The 12,056-nt window shown below is 48.2% G+C and overlaps 1 protein-coding gene across 1 annotated transcript; it reads right to left on the minus strand.

The window, feature by feature from the left end:
• Nucleotides 1-5,920: 5,920 nt before the first annotated feature.
• Nucleotides 5,921-10,856, minus strand: LRRC55 (leucine rich repeat containing 55). Its single transcript, XM_025878274.2, has 2 exons — nt 10,081-10,856; nt 5,921-6,157 (listed from the first exon to the last, which is right to left on the minus strand). Exons 1-2 carry the CDS (start codon nt 10,739-10,741, stop codon nt 5,922-5,924), a joined length of 897 nt encoding a protein of 298 aa, XP_025734059.2. The 5' UTR covers nt 10,742-10,856; the 3' UTR covers nt 5,921.
• Nucleotides 10,857-12,056: the final 1,200 nt, after the last annotated feature.

The raw sequence follows: 12,056 nt of genomic DNA on the forward strand, positions 1-12,056 counted from the left end.
CCCAGGAAATAAACCTTTTTTTCTGTTGAGATTCTGGGGTCACCTGTTATCACAACTAGCCTTGACCAGTGCAGGTGGCTCAGTTGGTTGAGCGACTGCCTTCGGCTCGGGTCATGATCCTGGAGTCCCGGGATCGAGTCCCACATTGGGCTCCCTGCTCAGCGGGGAGTCTGCTTCTCCCTCTGACCCTCTTCCCTCTCGTGCTCTCTATCTCTCATTCTCTCTCTCAAATAAATAAATAAAATCTTAAAAAAAAGCTATATGCGATGAAACATACAGGATATGTGTTGGTGTTACCTATTACCCTCTAAGTTTCTTTTACCAGATGACTGTGGGGGAACTCTGTGGCTAAAACTTCTGATTGAGACTGGATTTTCTCTATGTCTTGTGGGGTTCTTGTCCCCTGAAGTCAGTTAGTCCCCAGGTATTACTGAATGCCTAAACCCAGATCTATTATTTACTAGGTGTGTGATCTTGGATGTGTATTAATGTGTTTGAACCTCAGTTTCCTTATCTGTAAATGGGTATAATAATACTACCTGTCTTGGATTGTTGTGAGAATTAAGTGAGTCAATCCATGTATAGTGATCAGCACAGCATCTGGCACATAGAACATGCTCAATAAACTTATATCATCATTATTGTTGACATCATAAATTGCTAGGTGTATGCTGGCATTAGGGAAAACATTGAAGAAAATATACAAGGTCTGGACTTCTGTGAGATATATGCTTATTCCATGACCCTTATGTTTGAGTTTGCACTTGTTCAGTATAGTCTATATTAAGTAATTAATTGTAAGAGAAAGGTTTTGCATTTCTCCATTCTACTTCAGAAAACATTGGTTATGGTTGGGCATGTTCTTTGTCTTTCTGTCTGAGTGTTTTGAGTCAGTATCTGTGTTCCTGTTAGTGGCTTTATTCTTTGAGTGCAGTATTTTTCCATACCCTGTGGCAATTGGAGTGGGAGGCACACAGGAGGGTGAAAATCCCTATTGGTGGAAGGAACCACTTCCTGTTTAGAGCCATTTCCTGCTCAGATCCACTTCCTGCTTAGATCCACTTCCTGCTTAGATCAACTTCCTGCTCAGATCCACTTCCTCTTTAGAGTATTGAGTAAAAAAACAGCTGCGATTATATTTATAGAAGTACAATTTGCTCCTTTTTTTGGTCCCTCTCCCCAGGGTACATTGCCCAACCATCTCATTTCCAATGGTGTGTAAGTAACATTTGCAAGACCCAAGACATTGGAAATCCCTTCCTTTCTTTATTAACCTATGAGAACAGACACTGAATCTATACCAGTGATGGCATCATCTAGCCCCTACACCATGCATTTAGATGCCTGGTTTACCTGTATGCCTAAGCTAGGGTCCTTATGCCCACACAACTAGTGTGGGCCATCTCCCTGGCACATGCTCTTTAGAGATGCTAACTAGGCAGGCACACCCACTTGCCTTGGCATGTTTTATAGATGACCCAAGCTGCAAACACCAATATGTATAAGACATATGCTCTCTTCTTTGTGTAATTTCAGGCACCAAAATATGCCTACACATAGGGGTGTGTGCATACAGACACATGCGTATTCTTTTTTGCCTGGTAGAAATATGCTTCTGTGATGTTCCTTCTACTCCCACACATGCCCCTCCATGGCTGGCACATCTCCTAATTATTCCCATCTACTCCCTCCCCATAGACCTTTTGTGTGTATATTTTGGCACATATTCTCTTGATTCTGCTGAGTTCCTCTCTCTTTCCTTTTCTTTCCCTGCTCCCTCCCTCTCCCTCCTCTTCACAACTCCTTAGAAAATTTGTTAAACTATACACTCTTTATTATTAATGTACATTTATGAAAAATTCTTCACAGTTACAAAAGTGCATGGTTATAAAATCATCTCCGTACAAAGGTTGGCATCTTCCCTTTCCCCACCCCTCCCTAGCCCTCCCACCCCCAGACATCAGCATTCCACAGGACGATGCTTAGAAAAACTGAGAGCTCAGTGGATCCAGAGCTCTCCACCCAGTGTTATGGCAAACATGGTGGTGATTTACACAGGACCTTGCAACTTGCCTCCTTCACTTCCCTTTTGCCTCCTTCTGAGGTGGGTAGAGCAGACAAGTTTCTCTAGCTTTGGGAAATTGTTCTTCTGAGGAATGGGTAAAGATGTCTCCTTACACTCTTCTAGAGCTGAAAAGGATGTCAGAGCAGTATCAGTAAAGACATCTATAAGGAAAATGAAGGTTTTATGTCTTTCCTGACGGTTGAAGAGAAATACCTTTCTTGGTCTATTCAAATTACATATACCATCTTCCTTGAAAGGAGCTAGTAAACTCTATATAGCAGCTCTGGGGACTTATTTCTGCAGGATTTCCTGGTAATCCCTATGGGAATGGAGAAACAGATGAGGGTTTATCTGAGGGTTATCAGAAGCAACTGATCTAGAGTGGTGTGGTGCAGATTGGGGTCTTTTCTAAAGAACAATTTTCTTGGTCCAGACTTTGACCATCATAGCCCTGTTGGTTAGCTAAACTTTGACATCTTCAGTCCCAGCATGAAGGAAGCTTCTGTGATAGGACAAATTTGTGAGGGATAGAGAATGGAGGGAAGCAGTCAGGCTGTTGCTAGGTGGCCTCAGCCACATATTTCTCTTTATAGTTTTTCTGAGCAGCTATCCCTAAACCCAACTCTAGTGGGATTCCATCTTAGTGCATCAAGTGATGCAATAAATAGATGGCTGAATGTACTGTGTCAGAGAACTGAACTCAAGTTCCAGAGACGTTGGCCCCATATCAGTAGATACCCAATGTACGTGGTACCTCATGAACAGACACACGGACTCAGAGATACCCCAACACTTACATGTTAACTGGCCTGGAAAAAACTTATTCACGGTTTGTAGGAATACCATCGCGGTTTCTTGGTTAGTAGGGCTGTGTGAACATTTACAACTAGGGCAGTTATATTACCTCTAGAAAAGTGTGCTTCTTTCAGGAGCTTGCTTCTGATAGCCTGCACAAGATGGTGGTGGTAGTGGTAGGAGACATGGAATTCCTTGGCAGGCAAGGAGTTTTATCATTGTGCTTTAGTTAACTGGGGACCTTCTAGCAGGTGGAGAATAATCTGTTCTTTAAATGAACAGATTTACTCAGAAATGTTTGCCATTAATGGGAACTAAATAGTCTCATTAGAAAGGACATTTGAATTCAAGGGGGCATTTGGTGTCTTGTTTGGTTCTAGTTCTATGCAAAAAGGTACATATCTTAAAATATATTAACTATATTTCAGCAAATAAGAGTCTCTAGGAGATTATAATAGATTGTATATGGTGTCCCTCTATGGGAGGCTTAGCTATTTGCGTCAAGACTATTTTTTCTAAAAGTTCCTCTCCAAATACATTAGGCTGTTAGCTTGACTGGTGAAGAGCAGCCTGGTTATAATGGAAGAAGAGAGCAGGTACAGTTCTGCTCCAAATGTCATAGGAGCAGGCTCTTGCCCAAATGTTGTTAGTGAGATTCAGGGGATACAAGGTTCAAGTACCCCAGGTCTAGCAAAGTTTCTAGGTGCTCTTTTGGTTGACTAGCTCAGGGAAGCATGAGTAAGGGAAGACTTCTTGGAAGTTGACATGTTATTTTCCTTTATTCCTTCTCCAGGAGGATGGGATGATGCAAACTTGTTGGAGCTGGAGGACAAGGTAGAAAGCCCCTGTTTTAATCTTTATCCTGGCCAGCCTTACCAACATGTTGGACTGTGCCTTAATGTCTTCCCCTATCCTGCTGAGGTTCTCACCGCACAGCTCTCCTGCACTCTGTATCTCTTGCAACACAGCACAGCAGGGCTTGAGTAGGAGGGGTTAGCACAGCTTTCTCTCTTGTTTCCCAAAGAACTTCTTTTTTGCATGACTGCTACCATGGCCACTGGTTCTAATGTGTTATTTACACTTTGCAAGGCAGATGACTCCTATTCAGGTGTTATTTGTCCTACTTCTGTGTTTCAGAGGCTGTGATTTGCTCTACTGTGAGCACATCTCAATTTGTGCAGCAGCTGGTTTACTGCCTTTTATTTAGCTGATCTACTGGACATTCATGGCTGTTGAATCCAAGAGCCCCACTACCCGGCCATCCTGGGCATTCTCTTCCCCAAGCACCCAGGAAAGCTGGAGAGAGAACCGAGTTGAAGTTGAGTCCCAACCTTACTGCTTTGGCAAGTCATGCCTGCTCTTGAGTCTTTATTTTCCAATCTGTAAAATAGGAGTAATTATGTTTGGTTTGCTTCCCACACAGGGCTGTGAAAAGTCAAGAATGATGCAAACAGCATGTTAGGAGCTGTCCAGTGCTGAACAAATTCAGGGAAGGAGCTGATGAGGCTGATGATGAGGATGGACATGACAGCAGCAATGATGATAATAGTGCTTTGCACATGAAGTTGCTTGATTTTTGATGGACTGATTAGACACAGTTTCCATAACTGGAGCTGACTCTCACCTTCCTTCTAGAGTTTACCCAGATAAAGCTTGGGTAAGATACTCAGCTCTCTACAATTAATTCATCTGTAAAATGAGAATAATAAAGACCACTAGGCAGTGTTGCTGTGAGAATTGAAATAAGTGAGTCAGTAGATTTAAAAGTGTGCAAAGAGTGCCTGGCTATTACTGGGAGCACTTATTCATCAGAACTACTTGAACTCGAACTTATATAACTTTAGAGGGAACTGTGATATTTCCCAGCTTGGATAGGGTAGAAAGAGCACAGCCTTTATTTTGCTTGTTAAGCAACATGTGACTTTAAACTCTTTTTGAGTCTTCATTTCCTTATCTATACAATGGGAATAACAATGCTTACCTCATGAGATTGATGTGTGCATTAAAGGGAATTGTCTGTGGAGAGAGCTTATCACAGTGCCCAATACTGGCAAGTGCTTGGTAATTAATAGCTCTCATACCTGATGCTTAAATGGGTGAATTGCTTGGGAGAAAGAGAAAATCTCCTACAGTCGTAACTGTGGTGGCCTTCTCCTCCTTCAATCTTGGCTACCCTCATACTGCAGCATACTTTCTTAGTGAGATCCTTTGGTGTGAGCGCCATGGCAAGAACAGTCACAAAATTAGGAGTTCCAAGGTGCCAGGACTCTTGCTGCCCCATTGCTGGACCTCTTGCTTCCCTCTTTTGAAGCCAAAGCTTGAGCGAGAGGCAGGAGACAAGGGTAGGTACCTCAGCTTGATACCTGGGACCTCACTGGCAGGCTGCAATTGGTGGATGTAGTATGGGGGGGCAGTCATTAGGAAGTGATCTCACCTGGTAGCTCCTGGCAGGAGGAGGCTTAGGGGGTTGGCACAGAGGTGTTCTCTCCCTCTGGAGGCAGTGGTGGGCAACTCCAGGAGCTGAAAGATTGGGTGTCAGAGGAAAGTTTTGGTCCTCTGCCACACCTGCTCTATACACTTAAGTCACAAGGGTTGGTCACTGTTCTCAACACACCATGCATATTTTGGCCTCTGTCATTTGCTCATGTCCACCCTTCTTTGTCTACTTGACAAAGCAGACATTTTTTGATGAGTCAGCTCCAAATTTCCTCCATTCTTGTAATTCTTTTGGACTTTTCTAGGCACAGTTGATGATCCCTCCTCTGCGCTTTCATAACTATGTGCTGAGAGTGCTGACAAATTGTCTTAAAGGGAATAGTTTTTGAATCTCTCTCTTCCATTAGAGGTAAGAGCCTTGGGGGCAAGGACTAGGTCAGAGTCATCGGACGTTTCCAGTTCTGGCACAGTGTCTGGCCCACAGTTGAAGATCACACAAAGGTAGTTTCCCGACCTTGTTCGGGTCATGACAGAGATGGCCAGAGCACCAAGAGCCAGAGTGAGCAGTGTCTGGTGGTCACCAGCAGTGGTGGCCAGCAGCATGGAGGGACGCCAGGCACCCACATCAAATCTCTTCCTCTTCACTGGCCTTGCTCCAACGGTGGCAGCAGTTGGCTGTGATGCCCAGGAGGAAGTTGGTGGCCACGGAGGCAATGGAGACCACAAAGCCCACGAACGCAATGAAGAGGTAATCATCCAGGGTCAGGGTCAGGTGGCAGGCCTTGAAGCTCTCCTCAGTGAGGGAGAAGAGTGGAGCGCCCTCAACTTCAGGGGGGCCCCGGCACTCAGCCAGCTGAGAATCTGCAACACAGAACCCAGGAATGGTGAGGGGCCGGAGGAGAGAGTGGAACAGATAGTCCTGCACACCTCCCAAGAGATGTTGAGATTTTTTTTTTTTTATTGAGTTTCTTCTGTGTGTCAAAAATTTTACTTACCTTCTTTATTCTCCTCAACAACACTTGAATCAAGTGTTTTTATACCAGCTTTTATAGTCGTGGAGATGGCTGCTCAGAGAGTTTAGTAACTTGCCTCAAGTCCAGTAGTCCCTGCTGATGGTAGGTCTGGGGCTTTCATGGGACATCATCATCTCTTACAATAGCCTCCTAACTGGTTTCTGGCTTCTGCCTTTAAACAATCTTGAAGCAGTTCGCTCAGTATCTTTCATACCTGAAGTCCTGTCATATACTCTGCGCTTGAAGCCCTCCCCTGACTTCTTACCTTCCCATGGAATGAAAGCCAAGGTCCTCACTGTGGGCTACAAGGACTCTTCTCATCTCTTTCCCTCTGCTCCATCCATACACACTTTTGATCATTCTTCCATCACCTTGAGCACGTCCCTTTTCAGGGTGGAGAGGGGGAGCTGTTGTATTTGTCTCATTTATGCCCTGAATCTCAGCACAGCTCCATCCCTTGCTTCCTTGGGGACTTTGCTCAAATATCACTTTATTAATGGGGTCTTTCTATATGATTCTATATAACATAGTAACTTCACTTCACCTTTCTCTGGGCATTTTCTACTTCCCTACTCTGCTTAACATTTTTCTCCATTGTATTTATCATGTCTTACAATTTCTTAATTATCAGTCTCTTCCCCCTTAAATATAAGTTTTTTCCCCATGGTGTCCCTAGTCTCTGAACAGTCTCCCATCTGTGAAAGTGAATGACACTTTGTTAAGTGAACGTGTGGATGGATGACTCTGTCCACCTTCGAAGTGTTGGGTCTTTCTACTATCCCACGTGGTTTTCCAGGTATGTAGAGTATAGGGTTATGAGTATGGGCTCTGAAGATATTGGTCGCGGTTCAAATTCCCTTTCAACCCCACACTGGTTGTGTGATTGTGGGCGAGTTACTTAACCCCTCTGTGCCTTGTTTTCTTCATCTGTAAAATGAGGATAATAATAGTATCTACTTCATTGGGTTGTAGTGAGGACTCAATGAGTTAACATATATAAATAATATATTCCCGGTGGATAATAAGTACTATGGAAGCGTGTGCTTTTGTTATTATCCTCGGCTTGTCTCCCGGACAGGCCAGTGAGGGTCATATTCTGCACATAGACTTCTGTAGGAGGGGCGTCTGCTTCAGTGGGATTACTTTTCTCTCCATCATTGATGGTCCCACCTTACCCTTCCAGGGTCACTTGTATAAATGCATGATGGTTGTCAGTGGTTTCATCTTACTCTGCCTTGGAGGTGAGTGTGGTGTGCAGGTAGCAGTTTTGCCATTCAGTACCAAGCACTGGCTTTCCAGCAGGCAGCCATTCTTTTGCTGGGTGGATAAACACTCACCAAACCCTCACCTTGGGCAAGACTTTTTTTTTACCTTTCTGACTCTCATGCTCTCCCTCCGTAAGAGGGGGATAATTCAACCTAAACTGTCTAAGAGAGTCAACATGAAGACATTTTCTAAATTAGGTGGTGTGTAAATGCTATTTATTCATCCTGTAGCTTTGGGGGAAAAGAATAAAATAATGGATTTTGATTGACCCTTTTGACAAATGGATGAACATCATTCTCCTTAGAAATGAAGAGTCAGTTTTGGGAAGAAGATGCAATCTGCTCCAAACTTCAGGTGGAGGGGTCCCTGTAGGCCACAAGCACAGCACTCCAGACCCTGCTCAGGACAAGATCATGTCTGGAGTTAACCATCAAGGGCTCTCCTCTTGGAACTGAAGACGCTGAACTCCAAAAAGTCTATTGTGTGCGTGACTGGGGTGGTGGTGCCACCATGTGATGCTGGGGAATGTGGGGGAAACTGAGGGCAATTGGTATGGATCCAGCAGAGAAGGCTCTGAGGGCAGTTGGCAGGACCCTGAGGGAATTCAGAATCAGAGCCCGAGGGATGACAAAGCCCTCTGGTTAGTCAAGGGACCAGTCTTGAGGTTGAGTTATATCCCAAGGACACCCTTCTGTCCCTCTTTGTTGGGATTTGTCCAAAAACCATGGATAATAGTGGGAGAAGAAAAAGAAGATGACAAAGGGAAAGGGATCGCCTGGTCCTATGCACACTGGTGAGTTCTTTGCACCCAAGAGGAAATATCCTGGAGAGTGGGAGGCAGTAAAAAGTACATTCTGTGGAGAACAGGGGACCTAGGTTTCTAGTCGTGGCTACTGGACAGTTACTTTCCCTCTCTGGAACACAAGTCTCTCATCTGCACTGTCATGAGGTTGCACAGATGGGATCTCAGGCCCCTGTCCTGCTCGGTGGGAGGCTCTGCTGCTTCTGAAGGGCAGCCGGGGCCTCAGAGATCACAGAAAAGAGGGATCCCCCGGGTGTGGTGGAAGCTGTGCTCCAGAGTGCCCTTTCTGTCCTTAGTGCACAGGAGAGAGGCGAAGATGTGCAGCCTGCAAAGGGTGAGCAGGTGGGAGACCGCTCCAGGCAGCCTCCCCCTCATGCCCCCTACCATTGCCCCATCTCCATCCCCAGCTATTTTGGTCCCAGAGAACTTCCTCCCACAGCTGTGTAGAAACAGTGGAATCGTGACCCACAGCCCCCCCAAACTATTTTGGTCCTGGGCTCCCCACTCAGTCCTCCTCTCCCTCCTACCTCACTCAGCATCGCTTCCTTAGAACATACTCTGAGCCGGGCTCTGGGGAATCCCCTGAGATGGAGCCCCCAGTTATTTCCTGTTGTTCTGCTGGAGGCTGGTGCCAAGGCTCAGCGCTGCCACAGGAGAGAGCTGGTGACGGGGGCGGGGACCACAACTGAACATTCCCTGCCTCCGGGAGAGGCCAGGGCCCATGAAGCCTGTGTGACTCAGGCTCCTCCAGTCCCCAGCGCACCCCCAGTTGGGATTGTTGGTTAAATTGCCACATCCATTTCTCTTCTCAGCTCCCCACTCCATGTCCAAACCTTGCAGAGCTCTGCTGAGGCCCTTTGGCCAGTCAGAACTCTGCCCTGACTCTTTCTGTTAGGTTTGGACCCGACTCTTCAGGACAAAGCCAGAAGGCAGCCAGACTGCCAGGGTTTGAATCCCAACTCCAACGCTTAGCAGCTGTGTGGCTTTGGGCAAGTTACTGAACCTCTCTGTGCCTTGGTTTCCTGCTCTATAGAGTAGTGCGTGTGTGTGTCTCATCATGGTTCTTATGAGGACGAGATGAGTTAAATATGAAATATGCTTAGAATAAAGCAGATAGTAAGTACTAAAATAAAGGGTGTTAGCCATTTCTATTTCTCTGAGTTTTCCCAGCACTTAGAACATTTAAAAAGCAGAGAGTGGAGTAGAGTAGAATGGGGCTTACAAGTCAAATAAACTTAGGTTTTATCCACAGCCCTGCTGCTTTCTAAATGAATGACTCTGGGCAAGTCTTTTCATTGTTCTAGGTCTCAGTTTCTTCCCCTGCAAAATGGGGGTCATAAGAGTGGGGTAGCCACTTGGCGCGTGCCAAGTTCTTAGGTCAGGGCGAAAGCTCAGCACACACTGTCTATTATTAGCTACTCTTGTTTACTATCTGTCTGCTGCTTTAGGTCATAAGTGCCACAGAGGCAAGGGCTGGGTGTGTCTCATTAATGAATGGGTCCCGAGGGCCAACATGCACAGCAAGCACCTCAGGGATAATACTGGTGGAGTGAAAGGGCTGGTGCACCCAGAGGCCAGCACAGACCGGGGCACATGCCGGCTGCCAAGAGCTCTCAGTCCCTCCCTGTTTTTTGGAGACTTTGCTTGCAGTGAGGCAAGACCCCCTGTCCCCATGGCTGCCCAGTCCTGGCCACCCGCCTTACCCGCCGTGCAGCGCTGGATCCGGTTCCGCAGCCACTTCAGCAGCGGCTCCATGGTGCAGCCGCACACCCAGGGGTTGCCGCCGATTTGCAGGGTCACCAGCCCCGGCAGGCCCTCGAGGGCCTCGAGGCTGAGGAAGGCCAGGCCCCCGTAGCTGAGGTCCAGGTCTCGGAGCTGCACCAGGCCCTGGAAAGCCTGGGGATGCACCCTGCGCAGCCACGGGTTGTGGCTCAGGTCGATGTGCACCAGGCCGTGGGCTTGCTGGAACATATCGGCTGGCACGTGGCTGAGGTTGTTGTAACTCAGATCCAGGTGTGCCAAGCGCTTGGCGTGGAGAAAGAGGCCCGGGGGCAGCTCCATCAAGGAGTTGTTGCGCAGATCCAGCACGCGGAGCTCCATGTAGCATGTGAGGTAGCCGGGCGGCACGGCTGTGATTCTGTTGTGAGCCAAGCTGAGGTTTTGGGTGTCCATTGGCAGGTCAGGGGGCACGGAGAAGAGCCTCTGGCTGCTGCAGTCCACCACCTGGTTATGGCACGTACAAAGCACGGGGCAGCTGGTGCCGGCGTCCGAGCGCATCACCCCGGCTGCCAAGAGGAGGCAGACCAGCAGCATGGCTGGGTGGGGGGGACCAGGCCAGGGCAGCTGGGACCAGGTGTCACCCATCTTAGACAGCTAACAACAACAGTACTGTAGGGAGCCCACTGGAGCTGAGGCTATGACCATGAATCAAGAGTCACTGGCTCAGAAAGACAGCTACATCAGGGCCAGAGTCCTGGAAGGTGGGGCTTCTGGGCATGTGGTATCATGGCTCAAGCCTTTCCCCAGAGCCTCTAAGCACCAGAGGGCTCCTTAGGTGAGATCCCCAGGAAGCCCCCTTTGGAGCCCAGGGGACAGAAAATCCAGCTGAGGTCCCTCAGGGTCTGAGAAGATGATCAAAACTTGGGAGAGGAAGGAGCTGAGGATGGGGCTGGACCAGCTGCTAGCAGGTCATAGAAGGGTCTCTGGGGATCTGTGCTCCTCTCACTCATGACTGCTGGGTGCTTCCTCTCTGTATTATGTTGGAGAGGTGCTGGTGGTGGGTGGCTGGGGGGAGGACATGAAAGGTTCTGGTAAGTCTAAAAACCCTGAGCCCTGTCCCACATCGGGGACCTATTAGGAGGCCAGGGCTGCATCTGGGTCTCCAGCATTGGAGGTCTCAGAAGCCATTCCTCCTGATGGCCCGGGGGCTTGAGTCCAAGGGGGTCCTGGGGTGGGTGTTTTGGGAAGGGAGCCTGGCAGGGAGTGGGTCTCCATGGGCCTCCTGAAAGCCCGAGTCCTCAGCCTCAGCATCTACTGAAATCCCCAAGAAGGCTCTTCTTTCCCCAGGTTGGGGAGGACCCCGGGTGACACCCACTGTTGCCTGCCAAGGCTGGAAAGAGCCATGTGTCCTGGAGGTGCAGGATGGGGGTCAGCTAGGACAGCTTTGGCGACTTCTCCTGAGCCAGTGCCTCTCTCCCAGCCCAGCACTGTGTTCAGCAGGCGGGGGCAGAATTCCCTCTGTCAATAAGGAAAGCACTCAGGCAGAGATCTCCAATGCCCTGTCCACCCCGTTGTCCCCTCCTGCGTTCCCTGCCCCCCCTTCTTCTCTGCCGCTAGCCACAGAGTTCTCCGTGAACTGTGGGTCAGGTGTGGGCAGCAGTGGGCTTGGACCCCACCCTCACGTTGTGGTTGCCCGTCCTCCTCCCGGGTGCTGTCCTGGGCGAGATGCATTCGCTTCTCCTCCTAGCCTCGCCCCTCAGCACTAAACACCCCACCCTTGAACAACTCTCTAAGAAAACATGCACACACACACTGGTGCTGGTCGTTTGCATACCCCTTTCAGACAAGGTTAGCACTCCCCCTACCTCCCTCACCCTCTCCCTCATCTCTTTCGCGCACGCACGCACACACACACACACACACACGCACACACACGCACACACGCACGCACAAATGCACA

The sequence above is a fragment of the Callorhinus ursinus genome, unplaced genomic scaffold, assembly GCF_003265705.2.
Source record: "Callorhinus ursinus isolate GAN/ISIS: 27379988/994484 unplaced genomic scaffold, GSC_fseal_2.0 scaffold21, whole genome shotgun sequence".
Classification (NCBI taxonomy): domain Eukaryota; kingdom Metazoa; phylum Chordata; class Mammalia; order Carnivora; family Otariidae; genus Callorhinus; species Callorhinus ursinus.